Source organism: Lepisma saccharinum, chromosome 3 (assembly GCF_977018435.1).
Source record: "Lepisma saccharinum chromosome 3, izLepSacc3.1, whole genome shotgun sequence".
In the NCBI taxonomy this organism is placed as follows: domain Eukaryota; kingdom Metazoa; phylum Arthropoda; class Insecta; order Zygentoma; family Lepismatidae; genus Lepisma; species Lepisma saccharinum.
This window is the reverse complement of record NC_139231.1, coordinates 105,977,391-105,995,440: the sequence shown is the minus strand read 5'-3', so window position 1 is coordinate 105,995,440 and position 18,050 is coordinate 105,977,391. Positions and strand designations below refer to the sequence as shown.

The 18,050-nt window shown below is 38.2% G+C and overlaps 1 protein-coding gene across 1 annotated transcript in view; it reads left to right on the top strand.

Moving 5' to 3' along the window:
- The window catches only part of LOC145985273 (uncharacterized), a 102,629-nt gene extending 95,693 nt beyond the window's left edge, over positions 1 to 6,936 (top strand). Inside the window, exon 6 of the mRNA XM_083119092.1 lies at positions 5,973 to 6,936. Coding sequence (XP_082975218.1) covers positions 5,973 to 6,418 — 446 coding nt within the window. The 3' untranslated portion in view covers positions 6,419 to 6,936. The remainder of the gene's footprint in view (positions 1 to 5,972) is intronic.
- The last annotated feature ends 11,114 nt before the right edge of the window (positions 6,937 to 18,050 follow it).

Below are 18,050 nucleotides of genomic sequence, written 5' to 3'. Positions count from 1 at the left end.
AGCCACGGATTATTATTATTATTATATTCGTAGATATATACACGTGTGTGTATATATATATATATGTGTGTGTGTGTGTGTGTGTGTGTGTGTGTTGTATTGTGTGCAGTGGCGGTCATAACCCCCCCCCCCTTTTGGCCCACAATTCCTAAAAAAAGAACATCAAAGGCAGGAAAAAATAGTAAAATGAGGACTGACTACTAAGAAAAGTACACGTAACCCCTCCCTTTCGAAAATCCTGGGCATGCCACTGTGTGTGCGTGCGTAATTCTTGATCTCATGTTGACCAAGTCACATATAAGAGCCTACTGCGTGATTCAAAAATCCCTAACACCCCCTATAAAAAGTAAAGGGGTTAGACTGGGTACAATTGGTCATGATAGAAACAGGTTAGGCTTAGGGGGAACCACATTGGTGTGTTCCAAGCAGACGTTCACCATATTGAATTCAACTCAAAAATTTTAAGTGGGAAGTGGGTGATATATATATATATATATATATATATATATATACGACACAGTTTTCTCACACCTAGAAAATGATACATTCGTTAAAATCATGCAGTCGTAACTTTTTCCTGATTAAAGATAGGTTGAAGAAACCTTCACCACTGCATTTCTCGGGAAATTCTAGTCTGATTTGTTTCTAGTCTGACTGCCATGCGGTAAACTCGGGGTGGGTGATCTAAGGTCGGAATTTTTCCGGATTTTTCCCTGCATAAAGCAGTTCTAGGGGCCACCCAGCCTCAAAGCAAACGGTACCCGGGGGAAGTTGAGTTAAGGCGGCCGCAACGTGTTGCGGATCACACCACCTCCAAGATGGCCGACATCGAAAATATGTGGGGCCCTATCCCCACATATCCTAAATGTGCTTTCATGACACGGTGCTATATGCACAGGGAACTTTACCTTTAGCTGTATATATTGTATTCGTTCCTGTTCGCCTGAGTAACTAAGTTTATTTTTTACATACGGATATACGAAACCTCTACTATGTCAATGGCTGAGGGCCCCCTGAAGGCTTAGCTACTTGTCTCAAACAGTCACAAACACACATGGACAGCGCGAGCCCCAGAAAGGATTCTAATGGCTACGTGGAAGGGAGATCGGCGGGAAAAGTTAGCCTATACACCCAGAGTTTTGATTCTGAAAATAGTGAAAAAGTAATAGATTATGGCAGGACATTGAAACTAAGCACTGTTCTCAGCATTAATTTCAACAAGGATATGACTTTTTTATGTGGGGGGGGGGGGGGGAGATAATGCAATTTTCCAATTCCTCGAACGTTTGATTGATTGGTTTGGTTTATTTTACTTCGCTTTTCTGCCACTTTTGGCTAATCGTGAGGAGAAGGGTGACAGATGATTAGGTGGAATTATGAAGGGACAATCACAAAGAACATCCATGGCCAGGCCAGTATTTGCCACTATGTGCCTCAACCGGGTATCGAACCCGGGACCCCTTGATTACAGGGCGATGACGCTACCACTGCGCCATCGGGGAGGCCCTGGGCCAGTATTCAAACCCGGGACCCCTGACATTGTAGCGCGTAGAAGTATAAGACAATTCTTACCCCATGTTTTCTTTTTTTACAAAAAAAAATTAATTTGGAGGGTTTTGATTCTACAAAGGGCCTCAACTCTAAATGGACTTAATTTTTCAGTATTTGAATTATCGTTGTTTTTTCGAAATGAGAGGAAATTTCAAAAACTACTTTGCTGCCGAAAGTCAAAGGCCCATAGCGGCCTTAAATAAAACATAATTGTAATCCTAAACCTCTATATTAAGACGTTACAATCTATCTTCGAACCTCAACTTGGAATCTTGGTTACTAATTGCACACGGCTCCTTCGTCGAATAAGTATGCATGGCTTCCCACGCTGGCATTAATTATTACGGCTGTTACCTTGCATTCTCCAAAGGCCAGGGGAATCGATAGAACGTCATCGGGTATTCATCATTCATGAAGCCAAAGATTGCAGTCGTCCTGCCACGGCGGCGTAATGTATTCTCGTTCGATTGCACCGCGAAATATTCACGTTTGGCCTCCACTTGGGAGCGGAAATCTTTCCAGGAAATCGTTAATTATTGACACACATAAGTATTCAAATTGCTTCTCGTAGCGGGGAATTTTATGTAACACGCGTGTTTCGGAATGGTTAACATGGAGCGTGTGTCGGGTGTATTCAAATAGCGATAAATGGGGGACTGTCTTTCACGTGTACCGAGTTACAATTTGTGAATTCGTTACGTAAGGCTGAGGGTTTTATTTAGAAATTCGAAGTTGTTTTTTTTTCAGCAAAGCTTCCCTCGCTTTTCCCGTGGTCTTTCTTTGAACATTATTTTTACTTCATGCTGTTTAACATATTTTTCTTTCTCTTACATTCACTCTTTCTGTTGCTCACTTTATTAAGTTCCTCTCTGTTCCTTTCTTCTTCTCTTTTTCAGTCTTTCATTACTCTCTATTCCTCTCTATCTCACTCCTTTCCTCATTCCTCTCTCCACCTCTCTCTCTGTCTTCTTTTTCTTTCTTGCTGTGTTGCTGTCTGTCAATTTATTCTCTTTCTCCATCTCTTATTTCTCTCTCTCCATTTTATTCTTCCTTTCTTTATCTTTCTTTCTTCATTTTCTATCTCCATCTATCTTTTTGTCACTCTCCACTGTTTTTCCATCTCGTTTTGTCCATTTTATGCAATTTAATGATTACCAGTGGCTACTATGCAGTGAGCATGACCTTACATGAACCTTCGCAGTGATTGGTCTAGTGTAGCATAAAACACAACCCATGAATCACAGACAAAATCTTTCGTGCGTGCATATGAGGATAAGATGGCCGCTTTGTATTGTATCAGCGTTGCATGTGCCCAGACCATGTTTACAAGAGCTGTATTTAAATATTTAATAGCGTAGCGCTTAAAGACATCAAATGTTATTCGTAATATCAGCAGGAAGAAATTAAGATTTACTAGTGATAACGAACTTTCCTCGATGAGACGGTCGGAAAGAATTTAAATTATTAAACTCCAAATTCACGAAATAAATCAAGTATCGAAGTTGTTGGTGTGCTCTTGTATGTTATTACTGAGATAAATATTGCGTCTGATCGAAGAGCAGACCTCAAGAATACGTCTGAATTCATCGTAATGAACCCTTGAATTGCACGTTCGAATCTCTTTGTGATAAAAGGGTCTCGGGTTTGATTTCCGATGCAAACATATTGCACGCTGGTCCGGGTCCATTTTAAACAAGTCTAACCTCAATTAGCCCATATTAGGGTAGAATGGACTTAAAACAGATTTGCTAATGTTTGAAAGCTATGAAAAAGTTACAAAATTGAAATCGTACCAGCTTTCTCTGTCTGTTTTGGTTTTTGTTTTGAGTTTGTATTTAAGTCCCCTTGATGCACAGAAAGGCTAATCGGGACTGGACCTAAGTTTAAAGTGGGATCGGAACCACTATGTGCCTCCACCGGGTATCGAATCCACTCCTTTGTATGGTAACAAAAAAGGTAAAGTGTTCCCCTGTGCTTAGCACCACGCCATGAAGGCGTATAGGGGGTGTGGGGGTAACGCCCCACACTTTCTTGATCCGGTCGTGAGTGGGGGTGATGTGATCAGCATCACGCCCCTGACCGCCTTTACCCTCCAGGGTTTCCCCCAGGTACCCATGTTATTCGACGCTGGGTGGGCGCCGGGGCCGCTTCCATCGAAAGTAATAGGACATTAAAATTTAAAACGATGATAAATTAGAGTATAGAGTATTAAAAGTATATTTTTGGCTTAGTTTGTATTTACGCGTACATTTTAATTGAGTTGAAACCTATGATGCGTTATAAAGCACGCATTTACCATGTTCAACTAACTAACTCACCAGCGAATGTAACTTCGATTCTTAAGGTAAATCAACAAATCTTATATAAATCAATCCTTAGTTTTGATAAAGTCGTACGGGCTTGTTTTATCACCAAACAGTATCTCTATCTTTCAGTTCATAACAGCTCTCAAGGCTCTGTAATAACAATGCGTGACCATTCACGAGTGTAATTAGTGTTGTAAAGATTCTAATCTTCCTTTTGTACCTTATGAGGGTGTCTTGCAACTTCTGTGCTATATCAAATCATTCATGACCTTTCCCAGTCAAGTTTAGAGTCGACGATCGATTGTAACTTGTAGATCTGACAGGTAAAGTTAGCACCACTTGGTCGAAACTAAAACTGGTTCATTGTCGCTTGCTTGTGGACGAGCTGACAGCGACTGCAAAGCATAAGTTTGTTCCAAGTCTAGCATCACACGCTTCTTGTTCGGCGGCTGTACAATTTTGTCCAAGTTTCATGAGTTTCGACTCGATAAGTGAATGCGTCCTCTTATCTCTGCTTATCAGTTATCACCAGCAATTTTCATCGAGTTAAACAGTTGAAGCTATAGAACTTTTGCGATAGCTTTCAGTACATAAGTTTTCTTTCAAGATTTTCAGAAGTCAATTTAACAATTTGCAACTCTTTCTTCGATGTTTATTAGATAATAAGGTGAAAAGATGGCGTAAAAATAAAAATATCCTTTCATATATTTAGCTTGTACATTTGTGTAATAACAGCTTTTCTACTAAGTAAACTTCTGTAAGGAAAAATAGAAGAATGACGTTTTAATAGGATAACAAGAAAAATATTAGTTCCAATTGATAAAAAGTGAAGTTCCTGCTAATTGATTAATTTTCATAGACTACTGCCAGTACATAACTGATTCATCCTAATCGAATCCTTTTCTTTATGTTAGTGCGACAAAGAAGGGTCTTTGTGATAGATTGGTAATTTTAAAAATTGGAATGTATTTTCCTTATTGACTTTGGTGTTGTGTAACTCTTTCAGGACGATCTACATTCACTCCCGGATCCGATCTAAATGTTCTTGATCTGCTCGTATACGTATATAGATAGTTGCAATTTATTGAAGGCCATCAAAATATTGCAATATTTATGATTTCTTTTTTGAAAGATCACAAATTTAATTATTGCATTGGTGTGTAGGTAATAGCTCATTTCTTCTTTTGCAGAATAGTGGACATTTACAATAAAAACCACATCTGGCACACTTAATAACGACGTCATGAAACAGTTATTTTGCCGATATCAATATTTATTAGAACTGAAAGAACTACATCAACTAAATTATAATTTTCCAAATCATTTTAAAATATTGAAATGTCTTTTCCAAACCTAGGATCTTGTTTATTTCATTGTATAAATAATAAAAAAATATTTAATATGCCAAAGGCAGGAATGTTGGCTCGTTAACACTCTCCTGAAATATGGCCATAGTGTGTAGGGCTATGTATGATACGTTGGCAGTTGGGTTATCGTAAACTATGGGGTAACCGGGGTGTTTTTCAGGGGAGACGGAAAGTAAATCTGCCTCAATTTGAAGTAACCTTTTCCATGCGATGACCCTGTAGCAGTCTTACTTTTAATAAACAGATCACTCAAAATAATTATAACGCAAATTAATGTGACAAATAAAATTATATGACCCCTTTCTTAAGTCCATGACTATGCCCTGTAGCATTAACTCAATGGTAACGACACCAACGCACGCGAAGGTAATTAACTTCAGTTACATTATTAATTTATACTTGTTAAAAGAACTTTAATTTTTATCTTAAGCATGTATACATAATGAGAAAACTTTTTAAATGTACATCGAAAGAACATGCAGTTGACTCAATGTTCGATCTATTAAATCAGTCAACAAAGAAAATGACTTGACTCGTCATTAATGAATATACGTATATGAAGTTGGGGTGAGAGCTAAAAACTTTATAAAGAAACATTAAAAGGGGAAGCTTCTACAATTCGAACATTGGTCACAGGTTCAGAAGATTTGAACAAATTTTTATTGCTCAGAATTTCTTTAATTTTATCGTGTTATTGAACTTTTCTGTTATGTACTTCACTAAAGTTCTTGATTTTCTTCATTGTCAGGTGTGCATTATTTGAGAGATTGTCCCTTGGAACCTAATATCCCTGTCTACATGCTGATTGGCGGGTGCTTTGGAGTGCTTAAAATGATTTGGTTGCTATGGAGGCAAATTCGGTCGAGGAGATACGAAAGGCTCGACACGACATTCGTGGAAGACAATTTGGACGAGGTGATCAGTTCCACAAGCACAAAGGCGACCGAATGGGCTCTCACCATTTTCCTCGTCGTGTGGTTCGGTATGGGCAACTACTGGATCCTTCGAATTTACATGCCAGATTTCGAACCACAACTCTTCGAACCCAACAAGTGGTGTGCCAGAACTCTTTACATCTTCGCATTGGTTCATTTATGTATCGTCTACGCTGTGATAGCCGTTATCCTACTCACTATCTTTCTCCTTGCCTTCTGTCAGTTGTTCTCTTTCCCTTTCGTCACGAGGTACAAATGAGAAAGGCGGAAACCTAGGCAGGACAATGCGAGCCAAGTTGGTGACGCTGCCAAGACTGTGCACTTCGTTTGAAGTGGTGCATTTGACGTACGTAGTGACTGTAGCGCACATCGGTGACATCTGTTGAGTGAAGTTGGCAACGCGTTGTTGCTCTGCAGGAACTTAAAAAGTGGGCATTTTTCTCAACAATTGCTTTGGGTGAGTGTTTCTTCTGTACTTTTGAGATGGAGATGAGAATTACCACGAAACATAATACAACAGGGCAACAATAGAACATAAACAATGAGGCAGCTCGTAATTTAGTTGAAACTAGATGCTTTTTTCATCACCTAGGACAGTAGTGGCAACAATGCAATTTAGCTGGTCTTTATCGCGTACGCTACAATCAAACAAGACAATTAAAGTTTAATGGTATCTACACAGCTATGGGGAGAACATTTCTTGTGCGATAAGCTGTGGAAATACCCCAGTATTGAACGGCGTTCTTACCTTTCTGCAAATTAGTTAGCTGATGCTGTAAGTACAGGGAGGTTATTTCAGTCGTTCACCGCCAGCGTGGCGGCCGGTCGGCGGACTCTTCATGCAACAGGTCCCGGCAAATTGCGTTCAGGAAGTCCGTAACAGAAACCGCTTGTTTTGTAATGTTTCCACTTTTCACAATTACAGTTACAATTGCAATTGAAATAAGCACGTACCTTGTCGCAAGGATGCTGGAAAAGGTGTCCTCCCACATACAAATATTTCTGGCACCTTATTTCTGACATCTAATCTTAGATTAGACATCGCTACTTAACCTCAGTTGACAGAAAGGAAGACAGCATCCCGGCGCATAAAGCAAACCGAAAGCGTAAAATGATATTTAAAAGTAATAATAATGATGATCACTAACCTCCTGTGTTATAAGAGATGTTGAAAATGACCTACTTCAACAGCAATACAACACGTTTCTTAGGTTCAAGAGATCCTGTGTCTCGTAATTGCCTGACCACTTTTCTGCAAGAGTTCGTTTTCACGTAATTATCGTACATAAAAACTCTTTGTTCAAGACTATATTTGTTTAGCAGAATAACTAATGAATGAATAACAATTAACACACAATAAAGCACTAGCACGCCAACTCAATAACACAGTATAAACAACACACGTACTGATAAATGCAGACAGAAGTGAACATGAGCTTAGACTCTCTAGCTCTACGTCTGGTAGCCGACAGTGTTGCTAACCATTTTCCGGCAATGTCCCTAAAGACGTAGTCAAAATCTCCCTACAACTGACCAAATGCCCTTAAGATAAGTAAAGCGACTAAAAAAAACAACACCTCATTAGCATGCAAAAAAGAAGATAAAATATACACATTTACTTACCAAATCTTTCTGCTCGGTGCTTCCACAATTAATGAAGGAGCGAATTTACAATACATGACCCCTCCCCGATTTTTGTAATATTTTGCATACTCACTAATTGAGGCCTCCTAATCACGAATTTCAAGTTAAGATTTGGGGGGTCACGTGTAGAAATTGCAAAATAAGTGACATTGAGTGGTCCGCGATCGGCACGATTGCTTAATATTTACCGGAAGATTTTGTGTTTCCAATACTTAAAAAACGAAATATACATTCCTGATATTACTACGACCCCAAATTTCAACTATGTTTGCCTATCCTAACCTAACCTAACCGTACCTGAATGGTTCGTGGGGCTATCCGTCAATGGTTTGTTGGGCTACCCGTGCATGTTTTTTTCGAGCCCAAATTTTAACTATGTTTGCCTAACCTAACTTAACCTAAACTTACCGAGAATGGTCAGTGGGGCTATTCCTGAATGGTTTTGCGGTAATTGTGATTACGAACCGATAAAAAATATTATTTTCGTAGCACTTTAACGGCAAACGTTCATCATCGAAGACGCCATTTTCGTATCCTGCAATTTTATGATTGATGTACTGTTGCCAAATTTACCTGTAATCAAATCAGTTCTTCTACATCGTGATTGTCGCTGTCACATGTAAGCACGTTCTTTGGGCAATATACTGAAATCCATAAGTTTATTAATTAGCCCACAGCCATCCTCCTGCACACTCCACCTAACAATCTGTACAACATTAACAACTTTTTTACTGTTCTCTTCCGCCATTCTTACACGATCCATGCTCTCCAAGTATGAAATCAACAGTGTGGCAACGCTGTAGACAGCGTAACTAATTTTAATTTGTTCATATCAACAAATATGGCTACCATACTTGTATACGGAGAATCATTGCGAGAATTGAAAAGCTTATTTTACAACTTCTACACGTTAATGAACATTTTTTCCCCCTCACCCCAACATGTTAACTTGAGATAAATAATCACGAATAATTATTTCGTGAGTATAAGACGTAGCATAGAAATTACAGAAGGGTCCGGTATTGTAAATTCTTGCCTTAATGAATAATAGGGGTGTGCTGGACAGAATTTTTTGGGTCGGGACGGGATCGGGACGGTAATTTTTTTAAATCCCGACATTCGGGACTGAAAAATTTGCAATTTCCCGACCAAGTCGGAAAATTTTCTGGACGGGAAATGTTCGAAATTTCCCGAAGCACTGGAAATCTCGAATTTTACAAGTCATTTTCACTTTAAGTGATTGTTTTTGCATTTCTAGAATAAAAACTTACAACTTTCGATAAGTTCCAGAAACTTACAAGGCAGAAAACGTCGAGAATTAACGACTTTTTAAAGTAAAGAATCCAGCACACCCCTAATGAATAACGTTGAGTCGTTTACTGTTGATTATGTTATTTGAAGTCATACATGCTGCTGCTGTGAAGAGATAGATGTTGGTTGGTGATGCTGTATTTCCTGCATTCTTTAACAATTTTGGTCCCATTTTATTTCCCTTTTTTGTTTTTGTATCACTTAACATTGAAAATATTCTTTCCGTTTCCGCGTTAGAATGCGGCAATGTTAGCACTATTTTCGCGAGAGTGGAAATGTTTTCAAAAAGGAACTTGTCTTGAAAGTTTTTGGTAACCGATAACATGTTCCAAAATTCTGATGGAGATCTGTTAGTTAGTTCTTTTTTCTCCTCCTCGCTAAAGTATCCAGATAAACTAATTCATAAAATGTAATTTACCAAGATTGAAAAAAGTACCTACGTTTTCCCTCATTTGGCAAAATCTGTCCCTACGTTCCTACGCGGGCGAAATTTAGTGAAAAGTCCCTATGCGTAGGGACATGTCCCTACGGTTGGCATCACTGCCGACACGTGCAGTATGAAGCGCCATCTCGCGGCTGACAACTCACCCAACCCCCGATAAGCTGCCGGCGCTGTCGCGACAACTGAGGATAAAGTAGCGATGACTAATCTAAGATTAGACGTCAGAAATAAGGTGCCAGAAATATTTGTAATTGCGAGGACACCTTTTCCAGCATCCTTGCGACAAGGTACGTGCTTATTTCAATTGTAATTGTAACTGTAATTGTGAAAAGTGGAAACATTACAAAACAAGCGGTTTCTGTTACGGACTTCCTGAACGCAATTTGCCGGGACCTGTTGCATGAAGAGTCCGCCGACCGGCCGCCACGCTGGCGGTGAAAGACTGAAATAACCTCCCTGTACGTGCTGAAGAAGCATGTTAACTTGTGGACTCTGTAAATAAGAGTGCATTTATATGATTCTAGTCACAATGTTTCCTCGTTACACCTGCGATTTGGCTACTACGCTATATGGAATTTCCATGTAACAGATTCTCGTCTTAAATATGTTTATGCATACAGATTTTCTTCAATGTCCATTGCTTTTAGTCATGTTTAGTTATGGCATTCATTATTGTACACATGTATTTTCAGATCATTGATCTGCAGTGATTTTGTTTTACAACATGGTTGATTTTCTGATTTCTAGTCACCTATTTTATATTTGTTTTTGATTTTTTTACATTATTTCATGTATGTAAAAGAATAACTTTCTGATTTGTTTTACATATCATTTATAAACACGAAGTACCAAAGAAACTTGAGTCATGTCGTTTTGCTTCGTAAAGTGTTAGTATTTCTGAAGTAAATCTTCAATATTGAAATATATTTGAAAAATGGTGGTTTATACCAGAGGTATGTATAAAGACTATGAAAAGGAGAAAACGAAGAACATTTGTTTGTTCCATATCAATATATAACAAGCGATCTGCTTCTAGACGTTTCTGCCAGTATCTGCTTCAGATGAATAAATATATATTCGATTACTCTAATTACCAAGGATAACTTGGCATCACACTCCGTTGTTGAAAAGGCTTCGGACCAGCAAGACATAAGTTGCTGACAAAAATGGTAGTTGTCAGTTACAATAGGAATATCACTATCACAACGTCATCATATATCAAATATTACATACAAGTACATTCCTTACTACAAGCAAGTACATTTCAACTGCTAGTATGTGGCTAAGCACAATATAATTTTAACGGAATGGACCAATGATAAACCAGTGTAATCTTTTTTATACAAAACTTCCAGAGTAAGTAATACAGTAAGTTATTGTGCTAGCACACTTTTCCTGACGTATCGTTTTTATTAAATACTTGTGTAAACATGTTACATGTTTAGTTGGATTCATATTTTCCTTCGCGATACATTTCAAAAACTATATTTTCGATACTCGAAGTCAATTATTAATGTTGTATTTAGTGACATTGTAGATATTCGTGATGTCCATAAACGCAAATAATCAGCACGTAGCTTTCTTTTGGAGTTTTTTGGATTCATTGACATCAAGACTACGTTATGTGATCAACGCAGTGACCGTTCTCAGATAAATGAGAAGCAATTTATTTTCAAATGCTTGACTTTGTAATAACAGCAGCAACGCAAGTACGTACGTACGATTGAGTTATAATTTTGGACGCACAATAACTAAAATACAGTAAATAATATATCCTATGTTCCATTGTTCTTAAACAATAAAGCTTATGTGAGTTATTGTAATGAATTTTTCATTTTGTCTACGATCTTCTATCTTATGGTTTTTCATTTACATATATGCATAGGTGTAACTTGGCGGGGGCAAGGGGAACCCCTTGCCCCCCCCCCCCAAAATCCTCCAATAATCAGGTTCATTAAAATTTAAAAGGGTACTTTTGTTAACCTTCTGGAACCTGAGGAGCAAAGTAATATAGAGTAATATTTGTGATTTAGCAAATGAAGCCGGTATTTAGCAACTAATCCTGGACGCTAATTTTGTGTGTTGATAAACTCCCAAAGTTAAGCTCCAAGTTCGATTCTGACTCCCCCCCCCCCAAAGTTTAGGCCCCAAGTAACGCCTCTGCATGTATTCGTTTAGGCATTCAATTCACATACTATTAGCATGAGTCATTAATTCATGTTAATATGTGCCTGCTATGGACCAATTTAATTTGAATAGACTAGCACAATTTTTCCTCTTATTTCTCCTTTTATAGAGGATACATGTTCCCATTGAACTGTATTGAAGTGTATTTTTGTCATTTAAGTGCACTGGCTACCCTTTTTTAATATACCTGTTTAAATAAGACAGAGATATTAGATTGTATCCAAATCAAAATCGTCAAGAATTATGGAAATACTCTGAATGCAAATATCATTGTATGTTTCATATGAAAAATGAGTATGTCATAAGTTTTACCGGGTTGACTTAAATTAGACAAAATAGAAGTCAGATATTATATAATTAGTATGTAAAAATGCTTCTCTCTTTCTCAACAATTCCTATAGCATAGTTTCTTATGTAAAATGTAACAAAAAAATGTACTTGCAACTTAAGCATTCCAGTACGTGTTTGTGATATATACTAAATTGTGATAAATGTAAGAAATAATGTGTTTCTTGTTTCAAAACACTGTGACGTATTGCTGTACACCTTCCTTTTGTATAATTGAAAGGTTCGAAAACGGGTCTCATTGAAACTCTTGAATTATTTTTTTAAAAAAAGAATATCCCCTAGATCGTTAACACTGATATTATGTTTGTTCGGTGTGAAAATATGTACTGTAGTGTGTATTTTTCTGGAAAAAACCTGCTGAAATTGGAAATACCTTGTACTTCCTACCTTTGTAGCTTGTATATGAAATGCCTGTACTTGTAAACGAAAAGCGTAAAAAATGACCACAAATATATCTTCCTTGTACAACATATGGTGCTTCTTTGTGTTCTGTTCTGAATTATTCCAAAGTTTCATACAAATATATATTATTTGTTTAGTGTCATTTTATTGTAATGGAGTATCCAGATTCATAATTGACCAGATTAGGTTTGTTGAATTCGTTGCTCGCATCTCTGTTGTCTCTGTCTATGCCTGATTCTGGGACTCTGATGGTCTCAAGTAACCTACTTATTTGACTCTGTTCCTCTTCGTAATTCTACAAAAGTAAGCAACAAAGAATCATAAGGTATCCAGATGCTCTACTCTACCAACTCTACCGCGCCTTATCTACAAGTAAACATAGAAGAATTAACTGGCACCAAAAAGTGTATGTGGTGAAAATTAGCTACTCGTAAATAAGTTGGCCCTTCTTTATCAATTTAATAATCCCACATGCTTTTTTTATATAAACTAATAGATGGTAATCTCAAATTTTAATTTTATTTGTATTGCGTTGAAGTGTTTATTGTAACTGCTTCTTACTAATTAAATCTAAAATCCTGGTATGAAACTAGAGGCAAAATAACGGTAAGCTATATTTAATCACAATTTTCGCAAGAAATCGTGACATCTTTACTATAAGTTAGCACAGGTGAGAAATAAGTCTATCACCAGTACTGAAGTCTTACATGATTTAATGTTATTTTCCGTATCATAGTGTCAATATCATTATTTGACGAAGACAAATTATATAGTCTATTTGTTGTAATGAAATCATGATATGCTCTGATTTTCTCAACTTTAGTCGATAAACTAATGTTTTGCCAAGGAAGTTTGTTCAGAGATGGTAATTTGTAAACATTTCTAGTATCACAATGTATGTGTGTGTGTTTTGTGTGTGTGTGTGTGCGTCATAGATAAAATAGCCAAGTGTGCATTCATGGAAAAAAGTTCTTCCCCCATAAAGACTTAATACCAGTATGCTTACAGGGGAAGTATTTCTTTCCACGACTGTACACACTGTATATTTGGTATTTGGAATGTCTAACATCTACTCGTTTCAATTTTTTTCCAAGTGTAAAAGTTTCTTGATTTTTCTAGTGGGCGGTTGCCCATCCCCACCCTCCCCAGGCGCCGTCCCGTCCCTCGGTAGTCGCCTTTTTTTTTTCTTTTTTTTTTTTTTCATGAGAACGTTCTTGTTCCTGGCAAGAGCCCTGATGGTATGTCCAGTCCATGAACACAGAGAGAGCTTCGCGTATTGCCCACGTATTTCCTCGGGGCACTGCAAATTAATTAGTTTGTCTTTTGTTTCACAAAAATAGGTGTCAGTTCGTAGTGTGATTGCCATTATTGCAGGTGTATTGGTTTTCCCGACGGTTGGTTTCCCGACATGAAGTTGAATTGCAACTGGGGTAAGTACTGCATTTTCTCCCCTTGACTTTCATAAGCGATTCGTCCTGTAATATGTTGCGGATAAGGCAAAGGAAACACGTATAGTCAGTCTATGTACTCTTTGCAGAACAGTAACCAGCAATAAAATGCCGAATTGCACTTGTAAAGAATTTGAACATAATTAATAATAAATTGAAATCACATTGAAGGGTTCTCGTGTGCGATTTCCGGTGTACACTCATTTCAATGACCCAGATTCCACGTTACCTGTAGCTGCAGTCTAAGTAAAGTTGCTTGCCTATCTGTGCATAAAGTGGACTTCAAACGTTGAGAATCAATCATATTCTGTGTTATGCAGTAGATGCAGTAGAAATACTGAATATATGAAAAGATAAATTATATTTTAACTTAAAATGTGAAAGGGGAACAATGTTTCTTTTGCATTTATTAACTTTAGGAAAACGTTTAAATAGGCTAATTATAAATTGTACAGTGTTTTGAACTCGAATCTCTAACAGTTTCCGGTGAATATCCTGAGCACCATGGGACGTGAATTTATAGTATTGTGCTTATGTAGCTTCCACGGTCCAATTTGTCGACGGGGTTTCACGTTCACCCTCGTCTTGTTCTATACGTATTTGCTACAAAAGGTGGAAAGGTACCATGTCATATGCTCTAATGCTGAAGTTGTGTAATGCAAGTTGAGTGACGAGAACAAGCACTTCATTGCTATTGTGAGCATGAGATCTCAAGCATTATTTTCACATACTTTCTGGAAAGTAGTAAGCACGCAGGGATCGAAAAGGGGATAAATGGATATAGCTCGAATTGTGCAAGGAGAGGGTGCATCACTTGCACTTACAGTCTTTCCATTTCCCAGTAGTTATCTACAGCGCTACGCAGTGAAAAGCCTTTCGTTTGTTATTTTGAACGGCGGCGCGTTCCTATAGGGGCTATCCACCGGAAGGAAGTGTCTTCGCGCGGACGCCATACTTGTAGCACAACAACTTCCGGTTCGTAGGCTCACAACATGCCACTAAAAGGAGCTGAGATTGTGTCATGTATGAAAGAAACGAATGGGTGTTGACAAGGAGGATGTAAACTACGATCAGTGCTAAATAATCTTTCACGGATCTCTCTTCATCCATTTCCTCGAGATCTAGGCGCCAAAATTATTGGATTCAAGCTGTCAGGCGTGAAAATTGGAAGCCCATTAGCAGGAGTAGACTCCGCAGTAATGACAACGGATGTGCAGGAAACCAAAAAGTCGGGACCTGATAAAAAAAATCCCTTTCCGATCCGAAATTTATTGAAATTAGCAGTTTTTATTCCAGAAATGCAAAATAAATCATCACCCGAGGGTAAAATTGTGTGTATAATTAACATTTTTTTTTAGTATCGGGTAATGTTGAATAGTCCTCCTCCGTAGTCGAGCGGGTTAAGGCGTTCACTCGTCTTGAGATCGTTCGCTGCGGGACGGCGTAGGTTCGAATCCGGCTCTGGTCGGAATTTATTCGGCCTACGTATAGGGCCGGTGGCAACCCACCATCGTGAGGAAATTGGGAAGCTCCGAGTGAGTGAGCGTAACCCGGTCGAGAAGACCTACAACAACGGCTGGGGGTTCGTCGGGCTGATCACCCGTCACCCCAATACTGGTCTAAGACCTCCACGCTATAACAGGTGACGGGGGAACAGTGTGGGAGGGAGACCAGCAGTCGGTAGGTAAGCCAAGGCCCTTCAAGGTCTGTAGCGCTGTGGGTTATGTTAATGTTGAATATTTTCCGCTCCTATAATCTCCCAATTTAGCCGGGAAATAACATAATTTTTCCCGTTTTGAACGTCAGGACTTTAAAAATACCCCGTCCTGTTTCCTTCCCAACAAAAAATTTTGCGTCCCGCACCCCTTGCACTTCATTAAAGGTAGAAGAGAAATCATTCAAATCTCGATTTTCTCTCTGTTTTAGTGATATGAGCAAAAATAATACTTTTCCTTTCAAAAAATGCTCGGTCATAGTCAGATAGGTTACATGTTACGTTCTTGAAGTACGCACGAACTGTACTAAATTTTTTTGTAACCAGATTTTTTTTGTGAGTGTAACCAGAGGAAATAAAATTTTGTGCAACCAGAGGAAATATTTTTTTTGTAACCAGAAAATTAAGTGCGGTTACTATTATTAATTTTCGTCTTTTGCAATGGAAATCTTTTCAACATTGATAGAGAAGAGGTCCTAGGTTTGAACACCATGGTCAGGCATTGGTGTGTCATTGTGTTTGTCCCATCAGTAATTTTTCCGGTTTATTATTCATCTTCATCGTCATGTTTAACACAAATAGCAGAAAATTTACCCAAAACAACAATGAGCGTTTTGTATTTCTGCGTTCAAACGGGAACGAAACCAGCAAGTGTGCATTACCTCATCCCTCTGACTCGTCCTGACTGAAGAAAGAAGAAAAAAAGCTCCTTTTTCCGTTTTTTATATGTCCGTATATCTCGCACTTTTTCACTTAAAACATAGGCTAAATGTATTCATCTAAAGATTTACATGCTTTAAGCACTCTCGCTTTGTAGGAAAAATTACTTTCTATTAAATATGTAGGCTACAAATATCGCCGATGCAACGACGATCAGCAAATGGATCTCATCCTGGAATAATGCCGTATTACTTCCTATTTGCTCATCCAATTGATATGCAAAGGACTCTACTTTGCCCTGATATCTCTTATTCTCCTCGTCGTCAAGTGCTTTTATATGATCCATTTCATCCGATATACAAAACGAGATGAAAGGCCACAATACGCGCTTGAATTACCCGGCCGCCGTGAACCGGAAGTAGTTGTGCTACAGTTCCACAATCGATTGTGCCGTTCGATATGTTTTTGTTTACTCGTGGATACTACTGTGTACGTACGACGAGAGTTGCTGCTGTTTGTGACGCGACACTGAAACCAGCTATCTTACTACCAGGCTCTTGCAAAGATAGTAAGTTGAGGCGTTGGCTGAACACGATTTTTCTTCCTTTCGTGTTATCAGTGTCTAAAATTTTTCGTGTTTTACTTCAAAAATAATGTTCCGTGTTAACTATTTATTTTGAAGAGTTTACAGAGCAAAAATATATATATATATATTTCACTTGTATTTAGTTGAAATGCTACTGTAACCATTTTTCTTTTACTGATGAACAGAAATGAATTAAAGGGAGATACAAACCATCTATATTGAAGGTATGTCCTAAAGTCGTGTCAACTGCAGCGATTAGACATGGGGACGAACAGGCAAGTGGCCAGGGGGAGGGCTAATGGGACTGAAGCCCCCCTCCCGAAATCTAACAAATATCTAATTTAAATAGTGTATAGTGGTAATTAATTTAACTTCCTTAGCAGGATTAAACATCTTGTGTAATAAGTTTAATATACTGAGAAATTCATATTCAGGGCTTCTGCCCCCACTATTTCGCCTTTAAATGGCGGCTGCTGATAAGGCATGAGCCCCCCCCCCCCCCCCGAAATAAAATCCTGGCTACGAGTCTGCGGACGAAGTGGGAGAGTTCGGTTTAATTGTAGTATTATTAAGTTTTCGTTATTTACTTGTTTGTTAATAGGGTGAAGAAGGGTCTCGGAGATCGAACCAAGGATACTTTGATTATAAAGTAACAGCGTTCTCTGAACGCCAGTTATTAAAATTAAAATGGATATGCAATATTAAATAATCGAAAAATTTCGTGTTCGATAACAGGAAATGCTTCCTTGACAGTGACGGTGAGCGATGAAACGCCTTCCCACCTCCAAATTTGAAGGTTGACGGACAGGTCGATTTAGTTTGAGCAGCAATTTTCAATAACAAATATATTGAAAAGAAATATTCTGATTAATGGGAATTTTCCTGTCTAAAATGGAACAAGCCAATAAAAATTAGCATGAAAATTAATTTAATGATATTGGTCAGAGGAAGCTAAAAGATTCCATTAGATTCAGTCGTTGTCAACTAATTTAAAACCAATTTTATATTTGTCAACAAGGCTAGGCATAATTGAACTAATACTGTCTTATTATGCCATAATTTAAATAATAATAATCCGTTGCGCAACAGCCCATGAATGGCCTAGGCATACCTACCGACTGCCGGTCTCCCTCCCACGCTTTCCTTCGT